We start from the raw sequence: 17,009 nt of genomic DNA, 5'->3' as shown, positions 1-17,009 counted from the left end.
TTGCAAGTGGAGCTTAAAGTTCAACTTGGGGTCAAACAGAACATCTGGTTCAGCCTGAATATGTGGCTAGGGTGGGGGTGGTGAGGGAGCAGGGTTCATGATTGCAGCCTAAGATGCTGACTTCATTCTTCTCTCTGTTGAGCTGGAAAAAGTTGTGACTCATTCCAAGACTTGGTGCCAGGCAGTCTGACAGCACTAAGGCAGTCAAGGGATTGAAAGAAGCAGTGGATATCAGTGTATATGTGAAAATTGAGACCATAACTGCAGATGATATCACCATGGGGCAGCATGTAGATGAAGCGAACTTAGAAATTAGAGGCTTAGAAATTATTTGGGAAACCGTGAGAATGACAAGTGTGGGGAGATGGGGGGGGTAGAAAAACCATTGCTGGAGATGTGCTGGCTGCATTTGGATAGGTACGAATAGAACCTGGGAGGAGGATGGCGTGATCAACTGTATTGAATGCTGCACAAGAGGTCGAAGAGGGATAAAGCACCACAGTCACAGAGGATGCCATTCATGATTTTTGCTAGATGCTGTTAAAAGAGTGGAATTGGATTGGAGGGATTCAAACTGAGAATTTCAAGAGTGGGCACTGAGCTGGGAGGCAGTAGTGTGATAAAGGGCCTTTTAGAGGGGAAATGGAGATTGGAAATGGGACTTTGTTGGAGAGGATGGATAGGTTGAAGGTGTTATTTTGAGGCAGAGTAATGACTCTGAAGATGAGAGGATGGTGCCTGAGGAAAGGGAGCTATTACTAAGAGATTGTGTTTAGTAGATTTTATCTGTCTGTTAAACAGATCATAGGCAAAGTCCTTCAAATTACTGCCAGTAACATTAAAAAAAATTTAAAAGTTTGGCATAGAGGGGCAATTAAAGATTGGAATCCATTTAAATCATCCTCCCAATTTTTTATCCATGTGTGTTGCTTGTCAAGTGTTTCCTTCTAGAATAGATCTCCAAAGCAACTTTAAAAAGAAATATAGGGCCAGAAATTGCTCCTGAAATAACGGAGGAGCTCAATAGCACTCTCCGTTTTTAATGGCGAATTGAAAGAGCAAGTTCCCACGTTTGCACATGCGCAGTAAAACGTGGAAATCGTGAACTTGCTCCTATTGGTTTGCCAGCAATTTGACAGCTTCAAATTAAAGGGCCATCGCACACTGCCGTCATTGAAATCATTGAAAAATCACAAACTTGCTCACCTGCCCAGCTGGACAGTAACTAATTATGCCACCAAAAGGTGCACTTAAAAATACCAGGTGTAAACTAAGTTTTAAAAGCGTGGCTAGTCTTAAAGACTGCCAAACAACAAAAAAATTACATTTTAAAACGCGGAGCTTCATATTACTCCTTATTTTAATAGTTTTTGGTCATTAAAAAAAATTTAAATTAAAAAAATTGAATATTATATTTTTCCCTTCTGTCTCTTCAATTTAATTCAATTATTTCTTTGGCTTTTTATAAAAACATTTTTTATTTACAATGATATCCAGAATGCTAAGTTTAAATGAATGAAGTTTGCTTGTTTGCTTGAGCAATGCAGCTTGAATCTGTGGGCATGATTTCTCTTCCTGACAGACTTTGTGGGCATGTCTTCTATTCTCAGACTGTTCCATGCGCATCAACTTGCGCTGCTCAGAGGCTAGTTTGATAGTGCACAATTTTTTTAACAGTCTAAATCAAGCAATTCGATGCCACAGAACCTGCAGTAAGTGTTTTTGTTAATTGAATTCGCAGGAGCTGCAGTGAGCGTTGCCTCGCCGCTCCATGCGATTTCTGGATCATAATGTTGATACACATAGGTGGAACAGCAGCTATACTGACTATATTGACTCATATATGTCTTGCCAGGCAATAGACCCAGATATCCTGGCATTTATACATTGCCAGTTCAGAGTGACTGATATCTCTCAGGCGCTCCACTCAGTTACTTTGGAAAAAGCTGTGACGTAGGTTGCTGGAGTAACCCACATGCCTCCACTGAATTCACTAAGGTGCTTCACTAAGAGCTGTCTGAATCAAGGAAAAGGTGCTGGTTGGAGTTTCGAGAGCTGGACACCCAGACTGGTCAGAAGCTCCCATTAAAACTCAGGAAATCAGGACATCCGCCGGCTACATCATTAATCTACATTACCAGAGAAGGTTATAAGAGAAGATGAGATCTCAAATGGTGTGCCTTCATGAAACCGACCACAAAAGAGACTTGAATGAGAAAATGGGTTGGGGTTGGTTTCAAAGAGAAAGGTACCCCTCCTATTGCAAAGCTGTTCCTTTTCCTTGAAGCTTGTATTCTGAGAATTGCCCAGGTTTCTTTGTCTTGGAAGATGTTGGGACTGAGGTGCATACAACAGTATGTAATTGCATATACCAGTTGCTCTCCAGCCCTACAGAGAGCATGTGACGAATGTAATTTTTGATTGAGATTTTTTTGATGGATTTAAAAAGCCCATAGTGTCTCTGGCTCAAAATCAGTTATGTCTAGTTATTTTCTACAAGATGGGGCAATTCAGATGTATTGTCGATCATGCAAATAGTGTCAGTTCAGAAGTTTTGTTCCTAAGAAGCAGTTGGTGGCACCTTGTTGCTTAGGTGTCGTTCTATTCAATTTGCTCAGTGGATACTTTAGTTCCAGACATTCAGGTTAAAAGAATGTCACTGTTCTTTACAATTGGCAATTATATTTGGGTGGGCAGTCATTCCAAATAATTGATAACCTACGTGCAGCTGTTCTAATGTAATTATGAAGAATACAGTTATTTGTTTTTTGTTTCAGTATAATTTCCAAGGGATTGGGCTTGTTTACCCGGAGACTCCGTTTCAACTCAGCAAAGCTGTGTGTTTTAAGATTGGGAAGACAAACTGAGGCTGTGATATGCTTCACTGTTTTAAGAAAAAGATGCCTCTGTTTTAAAGTCGGTGCTGAGAGAAAGTGAATGGCATCTGTTATTTTACTGATCAAGAAGGGTAGTGAAGGACGTGATTCACTGTTTCATACTTATACTGTTCATTTAGCTGTTTTAATATAAATAAACCAGCAATGGTAATACATAGAAATACAGTTTGGAAACAGGCAGTTCAGCCCAATCAGTCCATGTTGACATTTACCATCCATGTAAGGATGGAAATTGCAGAGGTGCTGGCCATAATCTTCTAATCCTGCTTGGATATGGGGATGGTGCCAGAGGACTGGAGAATTGCAAATATTACACCCTTGTTCACAAAAGGGTGAAAGGATAAACCCAGCAACTACAGGCCAGTCAGTTTAACCTCGGTGGTGGGGAAGCTTTTAGAAACGATAATCCGGGACAAAATTAATAGCCACTTGGACAAGTGTGGATTAATAAAGGAAAGCCAGTATGGATTTGTTAAAGGCAAATCGTATTTAAATAACTTGATTTAGTTTTTTGATGAGGTAACAGAGAGGGTTGATGAGGGCAATGCGGTTGATGTGGTGTATATGGATTTTCAAAAGACGTTTGGTAATATGCCGCATAATAGGCTTGACAGCAAAATTGAAGCCCATGGAATAAAAGGGGCAGTGGCAACATGGATACGAAAGTGGCTAAGTGACAGGAAACAGAGTAGTGGTGAACGGTTGTTTTTCGGACTGGAGGAAGGTATACAGTGGTGTTCCCCAGAGTTCGGTTCTAGGACCACTGCTTTTCTAATGACTTGGACGTGGGTGTATAGGGCACAATTAGAAACAGAAAAATTTAAGGCACAGAAGGAGGCCCTTCGGCCCATCGTGTCTGTTCCGGTCGAAAAATAGATATGCAGCCTAATCCCACTTTACAACACTTGGTCCATAGCCTTGTAGGTTATGCCACTTCAAGTGCCTATCCAAGTACCTTTTTAAATGTGATGAGGGTTTCTGCCACTACCACCCTTTCAGGTAGTGTGTTCCAGACCCCTACCACTCTCTGGGTAAAAAAAAATTCTCCTCAGCTCCCCGCTAATCCTTGTACCAATTACTTTAAATCTATGCTCCCTGGTTATTGTCCTCTCTGCTAAGGGAAATAGGCCCCTCATAATTTTATACACCTCATTTAAATCTCCCCTCAGCCTCCTTTGTTCCAAAGAAAACAACCCCAGCCTATCAAATCTTTCCTCATAGCTAAAATTCTCCAGTCCTGGCAACATCCTCGTAAATCTCCTCTGTAACCTCTCTAGTGCAATCACATCTTTCCTGTAATTTCAAATTTGCAGATGTCACAAAACATGGAAGTGTAGTAAACAGTGAGGAGGATAATAATAGACTTCAAGAGGACATAGACAGTCTGGTGGAATGGGCACACACATGACTGATATTTAACAGAGAAGTGCAAAGTGATACATTTTGACAGGGAGAACGAGGAGAGGCAATATAAACTAAATGGTACAATTCCAAAGGCTGTACAGGAACTGAGACACCTGGGGGTATATGTTCACAAATCTTTCAAGGTGGCAGGACAGGTTGAGAAAGCAGTTAAAAAGGCATATGGGATCCTGGGCTTCATAAATAGAGGCATAGAGTACAAAAGCGAGGATGTTATGTTGAACCTTTATAAAACACTGGTTCGGCCACAGCTGGAGTATTGTGTCCAATTCTGGGCACCACACTTTAGGAAGGATGTGAAAGCCTTAGAGAGGATACAGAAAAGATTTACTAGAATGGTTCCATGGTTGAGGGACTTCAGTTACGTGGATAGACTGGAGATGCTGGGGCTGTTCTCGGAGCAGAGAAGGTTGAGAGGAGATTTGATAGAAGTGTTCAAAATCATGAAGGGTTTAGGTAAAGTAAATAAAGAGAAACTGTTCCCATTGACGGAAGGGTCAAGAACCAGAGGATGCAGATTTAAGGTGATTGGCAGAAGAACCAAAGACGGCATGAGGAAAAACTGTTTTATGCAGCGAGTAGTAATGACCTGGAATGTGCTGCCTGAAAGGGTGGTGGAAGCAGATTCAATCGTGGCTTTCAAAAAGGAATTGGATAAACACTTGAAGGGAAAAAATTTTCAAGGCTACAGGAAAAGAGCGGGGGAATGGGACTAACTGGATTGCTCTCACAAAGAGCTGGCACGGGCTCAATGGGCTGAATGGCGTTCTTCTATGCTGTAACCATTCTATGATTCTATGTTGTGGAGATGCCGGTGATGGACTGGGGTTGACAATTGTAAACAATTTTACAACACCAAGTTATAGTCCAGCAATTTTATTTTAAATTCACAAGCTTTCGGGGGCTTCCTCCTTCCTCAGGTGAACGTTGTTGGAAATTTCCAACAACGTTCACCTGAGGAAGGAGGAAGCCTCCGAAAGCTTGTGAATTTAAAATAAAATTGCTGGACTATAACTTGGTGTTGTAAAATTGTTTACAATGATTCTATGTGAGTAAATAGTTGTAATGGCATTCATTCATCCTGGAAGTGAATTCTACAGCATAATGAATTTTCATTTTACCCTCTCTAAAGCCTCAGTACGACACACAGGGTTCAGTTCTAGGGCTACTTCTGTTCATTGTGTATATCAGTGATTTGGATTTTTAAAAATTCGTTCATGGGATGTGGGCGTCGCTGGCAAGGCCGGCATTTATTGCCCATCCCTAATTGCCCTTGAGAAGGTGATGGTGAGCCGCCTTCTTGAACCGCTGCAGTCCGTGTGGTGACGGTTCTCCCACAGTGCTGTTAGGAAGGGCATTCCAGGATTTTGACCCAGCGACGATGAAGGAACGGCGATATATTTCCAAGTCGGGATGGTGTGTGACTTGGAGGGGAATGTGCAGGTGGTGTTGTTCCCATGTACCTGCTGCTCTTGTCCTTCTAGGTGGTAGAGGTCGAGGGTTTGGGAAGTGCTGTCGAAGAAGCCTTGGCGAGTTGCTGCAGTGCATCCTGTAGATGGTACACACTGCAGCCACTGTGCGCCGGTGGTGAAGGGAGTGAATACTTAAGGTGGTGGATGGGCAATTTTCCACATTGTCGGGTAGATGCCAGTGTTGTAGCTGTACTGGAACAGCTTGGCAAGAGGTGCAGCTAGTTCTGGAGCACAAGTCTTCAGCACTACAGCTAGGATGTTGTCGGGGCCCATAGCCTTTGCTGCATCCAGTGCACTCAGCTGTTTCTTGATATCACGTGGAGTGAATCAAATTGGCTGAAGACTGGCTTCTGTGATGGTGGGGATATCAGGAGGAGGCCGAGATGGATCATCCATTCGGCACTTCTGGCTGAAGATGGTTGCAAATGCTTCAGCCTTATCTTTTGCACTCACATGCTGGACTCCGCCATCATTGAGGATGGGGATGTTTGCAGAGCCTTCTCCCCCCGTTAGTTGTTTAATTGTCCACCACCATTCACGACTGGATGTGGCAGGACTGCAGAGCTTTGATCTGATCCGTTGGTTGTGGAATCGCTTTGCTCTGTCAATAGCATGTTGCTTCCGCTGTTTAGCATGCATGTAGTCCTGAGTTGTAGCTTCACCAGGTTGGCACCTCATTTTTAGGTACGCCTGGTGCTGCTCCTGGCATGCTCTTCTACACTCCTCATTGAACCAGGGTTGATCCCCTGGCTTGTTGGTAATGGTAGAGTGAGGAATATGCCGTGCCATGAGGTTACAGATTGTGGTGGAATACAATTCTGCTGATGGCCCACAGTGCCTCATGGATGCCCAGTTTTGAGCTGCTAGATCTGTTCTGAATCTATCCCATTTAGCACGGTGGTAGTGCCACACAACATGTTGGATGGTGTCCTCAGTGCGAAGACGGGACTTCGTCTCCACAAGGACTGTGCGGTGGTCACTCCTACCAATACTGTCATGGACAGATGCATTTGCAACAGGTAGATTGGTGAGGACGAGGTCAAGTAAGTTTTTCCCTCGTGTTGGTTCGCTCACCACCTGCCGCAGGCCCAGTCTAGCAGCAATGTCCTTGGATACAGGCCAAGAGGGAGTCGTGTCAAAATTTGCAGATGATACCAAAGGAGGAGGCATTATTAATACTTTAGAAGACCAAAGGAAGCTGCAAAGAGGCCTTTTAAGGTTCTACATAGGCTCATCATTGCCTCTTGGTTTTTACATTATATCCCTTGAGACAAAACCTAGAATTTCATTGGCTTTTTTTTACAGCCTTTATCAACCTGAGGTGCTGCTTTTAATTTGCTCTGAACCTGTACATCCAAATCCCTCTGCTCTTCCGCAGCATTAAGCCTACTTCCATTGAGTGTAATTACTGTTGTTTTTTCAACCAAACTACTACCACCTCATACTTAATGATGTTGAATTCTACCTGCCACTTCTTAGCCCATTCCCTCATCTTATCAATATCTTCTTTGCAGCTTTCTTTCATCTTCTAAAGAATTAACTGTGTCTTCTACTTTGGTATCATCTGCAAATTTCAACACAACTCCCTCTCGACCTGTACCCAAATCATTGGTAGACACAGTGACCAGAAGTGGAACACCAGTACCCACTTCCAACCACTCTGGGAAAAACTGTCCTTAACTGCTATTCTCTGTTTACTTCCTTCTAAACAATTTTTCATTCAGTTTGCTATCCCCCTCCTAATTCCATTCTCAATCTTCCCTAGTAATTTCCCGTATCAAAGGCTTTCCTAAAGTCCATATGCAATACATTCACTGCATTTCCCCCATCTACCATATCTGTTACCTCAAATAATCATGAGGTTTTTCAAGCACGGTGGTGCCTTTTGAAATCCATGCTAGCTACTTCTAACCGTTTTCTCTAGAGCCTGAGTGTCAGTCTGATGGTGTTATACAGTATGCTTGTTGAAAAAAGGAGAATCATGTTGTGGTACTTGATACATTTCAGTAGCCGGCGTAGAGAGTAAGGGCTCTCTGTTATGATCCATTGGTCTCATCATTTATCTAAAAATTGAGCGGATCAGATTTTAAGGGATACAAGGTCTGCTTACAGGAATGATTGTAGACTGAATTTGAGAAAATATTTGTGTAAAGCGTGCAATTCATGAATTGCTATATTTTTCCTATATTCATTTTGTTCAGGAAATGCATCAATGCAAGTTTCGTCTTGTGCCATTATTTCACAAGTTATGGATGAACAATTTTATGGGGGTAACTTTTTCTTGGCCAGTCATGTGATTAATGCAAATTAGAACCATGAAAACCGTACTATAGGTTTACAATTGCTCTGCAGCTTTTTCGGGCAAATGGGAATTCTTTGATATTAATTGTAAATGTCAGATTTAGGAACTAACATGGTTTCAAGCCAAAGTAGCTTATGGGGTGTTATCCAGTCTGTCTCTGGATGTGAAGGAGAGTGCTTGATGCCACATTCATACATCGGTTGTTGATAGAAGATGATAACTAGAAGTAATGTTACAAGAGAAATGTTTTAGAACTACTGCTCCCACAGGAGCGGCATGCGTGTTTTATTATGTACAGTGCATAAGAGCACTTAGACTGCAGGCTATCCTGTGGCGAGATGGTGCAAAATGTGTTAATCATATTTGTCATTTGCACTTACAGCATTACATCAGAATAAAATTTATAGATGCAGCACTGTAATTTTACAAGTGTATACCCATAAAAAGAGTTTCAAGCATTTTATAAATAGTATAAACATTTACAAATGGGGCTTGGCCACACAGCAGTATGCAATGGCTTTCAACAGAAACTGTACTTGGTGATATTGATTACACATATTCCCTTGTGTGTTTTTCTTTGAACTCCTTACCTCCCTCAGTCTTTCTCTACCTTCTGCAGGCTTTTAAAAGCCAGCCTCAGTGTCGCCTAACCACTAGTGCTTCACAAGGCAGATACAGATGAGGACGGCCATTTGCCCCAGGTTAGCTCATTCATTCAGGAAGAGCCTATAGTTCCTAGTTCCTTCCCCCCCCCCCCCCCCCCCCCACGTTACAGCATCCAAATCTTTCTTGGACTCATCCTAGGCGTTTTGCCCCCAGCCTATTGGGAAATCCATCTCACAATGAGCACTCTTCATGTGAAGAACTTCCTGATATTGGCCTTACCCTATCTCCTCTTTCCAACCTTGGTGACGTCTTGCACTGTAAATCTTATATAATGTTATTGTGAAGCATTCCTTTAAAGAGCAGCAAGGTCACTTGTCAATGGCCTATCTGTTCTAGCCTGATTTTTTTTTAAAAAAACAACATTGCACTACAGTTTCTTGTGAAATAAATGTTGAATCTGCGTATAATGTTAGTGTTTTATTCAGAGCATATAAATATTCCTAGTTTCAAAATCAATTAATTTAATCTAGTTTATAAATTGACGGTTTAAATAATTTAATGCATAGACCATTGTATTGACACTTGCTTAATCAAGTTATATCAGTAAATTGACTTCATTCTATGCAACAAAAAATTTCAGTTGCAATGTGATCTAATTATGAAAACTAGAATTAAGAATGTTGGATTTACTCTAACCATTTAAAAGTTGTAACTAAAAATTTAAGTTCAAGTGACTGTGTAAACATTTAAAAATTCACATCCTAACCCAAATTTTAACTTGCATAAGCTTTTGTCTAAATAACAATGATTACACTTCAAAAGTAATTCATTGACTATGGGCTATCTTAAGGACATGAAAGGGACGATATAAATGTAAGTTCTTTTGAAGGCCTGGGTCTAGAAAATCCTGGTATTTAATTTCAGAGCAGGCCAAGCCAGAGGCTTGGCTGCAGCGGCCTCCTCTGTTCCAATTTTTCATCAGTTTTTCTCAGTCTCCCACAACTGATGTTACCCCAGTGCAGTACCCATCTTTGCTCCCTACAGTCTGAAGGCCACAAACTTGAACATACCTAATACACAACTGGCTAGACTACATCATGCTTCATCTTGCCTCACTCTCCTCAACCAAATCCTCCTAATACTCCAGGACTATCCTGGACGGCAAGGACAACCGACAGCTCTCTTTTGCCATGACAAAAGGACTCAAACGTCTTTTTTCTGCCTCCCCAACTCACCTCTGGCACCAAATACAAAGAGACGATTGTTTTTTTTGCTTCCAAGACGGACATCATCCATGTTGCCTCTGACACTACCTCCCTGTCCTCTTCCCCTCCACCACAGCTCCCATTCAGCCCCCATTTACCCTACCCCGTCACTCTAGTTTCTCTTCCAAACCCCTTGCCCTTTCCATGTTCATCTTTTCACAAGATCCAACTCCTGTCTCAAAGCCCATCCCCACCCAACTCCTAACCATTCCATTACCTTTCGGCCCATATGCTTGCCAACATTGTAACAATTGTTTTTGCTCAGGTACCATCATCCTCCCTTTCAAAACCCACATAATCTCTTCACCTCTTCCCCCGCCCCCCCTTAAAGAGCCCATCCTTGCACAATCTTCTCCAACTAACACCCCATCTCTAACCTCCCTTTCCTCTCTAAGATCCTTCAATGTGTTATTGTCTCCCAACTCCATGCCTATCTCTCTCAAAAATTGAAGTTGGTGTATGAGCACCCATGGATAACTTACCTTAGAACTATCATTCCTCCTTATGTGAAAGCATCTCAGTTTCACTCTCAAATTCACACGTTGGCCTGGTTGAGATGAAGAACTGTCCGGACGGGGAATTGTGATCACTATTTCAGCTCTTACAACATCAGCGCGCCGTTGTTGAATACAAAAAGAAAATTCTGGAAACACTCAGTAGTAAAGGCCGCGTCTGTGGAGAGAAGGTAGGGTTAACGATTCAGGTCCATGATCTTTTGTCTGAACCGGGAGATGTTAACAGATGAACACCGTATAAGGAGGAACCGAGCTAGCGAAAAGGAGGTCGGGGGGAAGAAATGATAATGGTCTGTGATTAAATGGAGGACAGGAGATGATTAAATAACAGAAGTGATAGTGGTGTGACAAAACGAGGCAATAATTAGAGAAATAAAAGATGTATCCAAGACCCAGTGGATGTTAAATGGTGACAGCAGAATAGTAGAATGCAAGGGAAGCATTGAAAATCTGGCATAACGGAGAAAGCTACTCAAAGAAAAAGGCAGGTGACACCAGTGGTGCAGACCACCCCACTGGCCGTGTACCAATAGGGGATCCCCATCTCAAGTACCAGCCCAGAACCTCCTCCATTCCTAGAAGCACCGCTGCACTCATCCTACCTTACCAGCACCTCCTGTCCAAGTGAAAAATTGGGCTGCGGTTAAGGTATGAAATTGGTAAAGTCAGTGTTAAGGCCAGAAAGCTGTAAAATACCTAGTAAAAAGATGAGGTGCTGTTCCTTGAGCTTGCGTTGAGCTTCATTGAAACAGTGTAGGAAGCCAAGGACAGAGGGGTCAGATTAGAAGTGCAATGGTGAATTAAAGGAGAAGCAACTGGAAGCTCAAGATTACACTTGCATACGAAACGTAGAAGTTCAGCAAAGCATCACCCAATCTGCATTTAGTCTCCTTGATGTATAGGCTGCATTGTGAGCAGCAAATATAGTATACCAGCTTTGGAAGAAGTATACGCAAATCACTTGAATGGGGTAATTGGACCTTGGACGGTGGTATGAACGAGGAGTAAGGGCAGGTGTTGCATCTCCTGCATTTGCATAGGAAAATGCTGAGGAAAGAAGAGCAGGTGTCAAGGATGATGGTGGTGTGGACCGGACCAGCGTGTCACGGAGGGAATGGTTCCTTTGGAATTCTGAAAGGAGAGGGAAGGGAAAGTTGTGTTGGGTGGGATTGCGTTTGAGGTGGCGGTAATGGAGGGCAATGATCTGTCGAATGCAGAGTCTGGTGAGGTGGAACATGAGGACAAGGGGGATCCTATCATGGTTTGAGAAGGAGGAAAAGGGGTGAAGTGCGAAGCACTGGAAATGGGATGGATGTGGTTGATGGCCCTGTTTACCACGGTGGAAGGGAATCCTCAGCTGAGGAAAAGGGAGGACATTTCGGAAGCTCTGGTGGGAAAGGTAAAGTCATCAGAGCAGGTGCGATAGAGATGGAGAAACTGGGAGATGGGAGTGGAGTTCTTACAAGAGGCAGGGTGGGAAGAAATATAATCAAGGTAGCTGTGGGAGTCGGTGGGCTAGTAGTACATATCAATGGAAGTCCAATCCCAGCGATGGAGATATGGATGCTGCTGGACCTGCTGAGTGTTTCCAACATCTGCAGTATTTTGCTTTTAGCACCATGGTAAAAACCTTGTTAAATGTTTAAAAACTAGCTATCTTACAAGCTGTCACAGAAGCCATGGCTCCCAGCTTGAGATTAAATAGTATGGTTAATGCAGACTTTGTGTGACTTTCAGAAACTGACAGTATTTTCTGAAGTGCTAAAAGCACTTTGGCCCTGGAAATAGGCAGCCATTCCATTGTACTTCCAGCCTAACTTTGGTGGAAGTCTTCTGGAACTACTGAAAACTAGGCTAGGACCTGGATGAACCGGGTTGCAGTTTTGCATTGGAGTATCCAGGAGGCCTGTTGGGGCCAGAGCCTCCGCATGCCCCAAACTTGGCCATCGTGATAATGGAGGTGGGGAGGGGGGGCATTCTGTCAGAGTTCCTGCATCTCGAGCCTTTAATGGAATCCAAGCTATGGTCGGACAAGGCATACCTCGCTCTCCATTTACGCCACCTCAAACGTGATCCCACTACCAAACACATCTCTCCCTCCCATTTTAGCATTCTGAAGGAACCATTCACTCTGACACGCTGGTCCACTCCACCATCACTCCTAACACCTGCTCCTCTTCCCTCAGCACCTTCCTTTGCAAACGTAGGAGATGCAACACCTGCCCTTTCACGTTTCCACCCCTGGAACTGCGATCGAGCTCTGGATCCCCGAAGAAAATTTAAACAAAAACAATTTTGTACACCTCATCCCTTCTCCTCCTTCTCAAACCATGATAGAATCCCCCTTGTCCTCATGTTCCACCTCCCCAGACTCCACATTTGACAGATCATCACCCTCCATCCCCGAAGGAACTTTAAACATAAACAATTTAGGGGTCTCATGGACCCCAGAAAGTCTGCCGGGGTCTCTCCCTCTCCCTGCCTGGGTGCTTCTCTCTCCACCCTGCCTAGGTGGCACTTTTTCCATTACCTCACAAAGTTGCTGCTGCACCTCTTCCATTCTCCTTCACAACGATGGCCCCTGGGGTTCAGCATCTGTGTCCAGCTGAGCAGAGTTTGGAGAGGAGTGTCCCCTCCGATGAGGACACTCCACAGCTGCCCCTGCCACCGGTGTCTGCTCGTGCTCACTTGTCAGTGGTGAATCACCAGGTGACAACCCAACTAACAGTCTAACAGGACCCACCGCAGTGCGATTATCAGCATTGGTGCATGGCTGTATGTCCTGCTACAGTGCACCCTCAGAAGGAATGAGCTTCTCTGAGAAATCGCTTTCTTCCATTTCTGCTGATTCCTCATAAAGGCCCTGGAAGACAGAAGAAAGTGATATTAAAGATTTGTCGCAAAAGTGACAATCTTTCCTTTGACCATACTGAGGTCTGGCACAGTTCACTCATTGATAAAATCAATTCATCATGTGTGTGAAAGATGTTAAAGTTCTATCACCAGCCATCTGTGGGTTCCCAGTCTCTCCATCGCCAATGGAAAGGCATGCAACTGTCCCAATTATTTCAATGGCCGCCTCCTCCACATCTGTCCGCTCCACTCTGTGGTGGACCACCTCCAGTTCTGGTCCTCTACCTTGAGTTTTGCTCACTTCTCCTACAAGGGGAGAAAGAACAGACCTGTGAGTGACCGAAGGTAAAATGCATTGCTTTGAGTGAGGCTGACAATGGAACAGATGCATCAGAGGGTGACTATCAGACATTGCATCAGGATTGGGGTGAGTGGCAGTGGTGAGTGCATAAATGGGGAGATGAGGAAGTACATAGAAAGTGAAGGATGGTTGATGATTTAACTTAACTGGGTGTGAGGAGTTATGTGAAGGAGTAGGCGTGTCATCACAGAGTGAGATGGCGTGGGTGGGGGGCGGTTGCGTTTCACAGGATGTGGGTGAATCAGCAAATGTACTCGCTTTTCCTGACCTGGTTAGGTCATTAAAACGCTTCCTGCATTGCAGCCAAGACCTGGGCACTGTGCTCCTGCTGCTTACCTCTTCTGCCACCTCCAGCCACACCTTGGTGGCAGAAGCTGGTTTCTTCCATCACCTAGAAAGAACACCTTCCTCCTGCTTCTCACAGCCTCCAGTAGCATCTCAAGGGAGGCATCTTAGAACCTGGGTGCTGCCTTTCCTCTATGCCCTTCCATTTTGCTTTTTACTCCTTTCTCCTTCAAAATCAATTTTGCATTGGCCCTTTAAATAGTGGGTTTTCAGTCATGTCATGTGGGTACGCAGTACGCCCGCTGCGCAACATGGAGACCCGAAACCTGGAACTAACATTAAGTGCCTTCAATTGAGTTGCAATCAGACAAACCGATGTACTCAATTTACTTCTCTGTTTCCCACGTGATTATTTACCCACCCACTGAGTTTCCGCCTCCATGCTAAAATCACGTCCCAGATCTTAATTTGAACAAATCATGCATTTAATCTATTACTTCCTGACTCCGTAATCTGAGGATTTTAGACATGTTTGATCCTTCATTACGTGCCTCACAATGATGGTAGTAAATACCAATAGTTTGAGTTTGAATGATTATCAGGTGAATGCAAAAAGAGTTCATGTTGTCATTTGCTAACTCTTGTTTTGTTCTTTTCCTCTACAGCGATTACCACAGCAGATTGAAGAAAGAAATGAGAAAATGAAGGAAGAAATGCTAGGTAAATACTTTTACCATGTCATAATACTTTTAATGTAAATCTTCAGTAAGAGGCAATGGTGTTTATCAAGTCCGGTCAAGGGGTGAGTGTTGGGAAATGGAGCATGTTTTCCACTTTACATTCACTAACATTGTACTCTATATGTAAGATTTGCATTGTAGAGCTCCCCCACAATATGTTTAATCTAGTGCTGAAAAAGAAGAAATTAAATTTTTAATCTTGAGCTTGTAAAACAACTTGCCTAATTTGAGACTTGAGATTGACAGCACCGTGTTACTCTTACCATCCTAATATATTTTGTGTGTGAGTTTGCGTGCGACCAACCGCCTCTCCCTCCCTCCCTCCTGGAAAATGTATGTGTTTTGGAAGTTGACACTCTGGTAGCACAGTGAGCCAGTGTAATAGCTTGCTATGTTATGAGATAGTATGAAATTAGTCTGCAACCTCAGCTGTATCTATATTGAGTTCCCTATCTCAGCAGAGTCATTGGATTATCAACAAAGCAGCATTTTCCTATCTGAATAGGCACATTCAGAAGTCTATCGATCAGATTTGGTCTTATACTTCCTAGCAGCCAGTTTGCAGTGACATTGGCAGAAACTTTGAGACAGTTCATTTACCAAGCCTCTGAAAATAATAGTGAGGGAGGGGGGAAACACATTACTTTGAAACTTATCCCAAAAATTTATGGAGGATCCACGTAGAGACTTGTTCAATATAAGCCAAAAAAGTGTATTGGTAATAAAATGATGTGCTTTGCCATTGGACCCACCCATTGCATAAATATATCCAGTGGCTTGCTGTAAAAAAGATCATAGATTTTGTTAACTGGGGAAGTAATTAGGTCTTCTGTGATAAGTGGCAGTGTTATTTTCAGTAAATACATTGCTTTAGTGGTCTTCCCAAAATATTTTCTCTTTCCATTGGTACAAACTGAAATGAATAGTACTGGAAGTTATATTAGTCCAGCAAATGCTAGTAAGACTGATGCAGACTTGCTGCACGTTAAGGTGATGTATATGAACATGTTGTAATGTTACAGAAGATGTGATCTCTTTTTAGAGCAGCAAAAAAATAAATGGTTCTGTGGTTGTCATGGCTGTGAATGCAGGGATAGTTTTAATTGCTTTGTTTAGGTCTGTTCTTTGGCAGTGTGGTTACTAGGGGAACGCCTGTGCGAGATTTTCTGTAGCATTGGCTAAAATTAGTTCAACTTTTTAGCTGTAATTTTACTGTTGTGCTCATATAATGAAAGGGGAAGAAATCATATCTTTTCACCAAATGTTAACATTTATTTGGTGGGCAGTAGTGTTTTTTCAAATTGTTTTTTTTTGTGTTGATCAAAGCGAGGGATTTCTGTACATCCAAAAAGTGGAAGCGTATTCTCACTGACCAGCAGTGTTGGAATGCAAGTACTCAGTGGCCAGAAATAGCATAGTCTAGATTGTAAAGCTGCTTATACTGTTGAGCGTGCTACTGAGTGTGCCTTCAACATTGGAAGAGAACCAGCTATTTTACACCGGTGTCCTTTTTCCTGTTTCTCACATCAGCCAATCTTATAACCTTTCTGAACCAGATTGTCAACTAAATGCAGTTCTGTGCCATAGGTTCATACTCTCTGCTAAACTAATTTCACTTTGGTTCCTGCAGTTGGAAGGCAAAAGAAATGGTGATCACATCAGTGTGAGGTAGATTTAAATCCAGATTTTAAAGATGAAAGAGTAGTTTTCTTCCCTTTTCCCCCATCTCTATGTCTTCTACTCTTCGCTCTTCACCATTCCAATCGACAATGACTCCAATCATGGTGAGATATGGTTCCATGAATGCTGGCAGTACTCTAGTACCTTAGCCAAGTGCGATTCTCCATGTATTAGCCAAGATGATGAGTATCAGCAGATTATACAACCAGAGAGGGCATCACAACTGACCCTGTGCTCGTCTTTTCTGACATGCAATTCCAGTCAAGGACACAATAGTGATCAGGAGCAGAAACCTGGTCATTTTTAACCCCTTCTCCTCGAGACACAGGGCCCATTGTATCACCTTCACTACTGCCCTGACTGAGATCAGCTATCTCCGCATATATCCATAAACCTGGATCACACACGAGACCTTCCTGGTCTGTATGGCTTGGTACTAAACTAAGCTGCACATTTACCTTCAGAGTTATCATGGCAGTTGAAAGGACACTATTGTAACGTGCCGTGCCACCAGTTGCCTGCATTCTTGTGCAACATTTTAAGGTCAAAAATAAGACTTATTTTGCAAATAAATGTTTAATTTTTTACAGAACAGCCCAGTGAACTGTGCC

General features: G+C 42.9%; 1 protein-coding gene across 1 annotated transcript in view; it reads left to right on the top strand.

Moving 5' to 3' along the window:
- Positions 1–17,009, top strand: part of ttc1 (tetratricopeptide repeat domain 1) — a 39,651-nt gene that overhangs the window by 16,671 nt on the left and 5,971 nt on the right. Inside the window, exon 7 of the mRNA XM_067996443.1 lies at positions 14,644–14,698. Coding sequence (XP_067852544.1) covers positions 14,644–14,698 — 55 coding nt within the window. The remainder of the gene's footprint in view (positions 1–14,643; positions 14,699–17,009) is intronic.

This window comes from Heptranchias perlo, chromosome 14 (genome assembly GCF_035084215.1).
Source record: "Heptranchias perlo isolate sHepPer1 chromosome 14, sHepPer1.hap1, whole genome shotgun sequence".
NCBI lineage: Eukaryota > Metazoa > Chordata > Chondrichthyes > Hexanchiformes > Hexanchidae > Heptranchias > Heptranchias perlo.
This window is presented reverse-complemented; position numbering and strand designations above follow the sequence as displayed.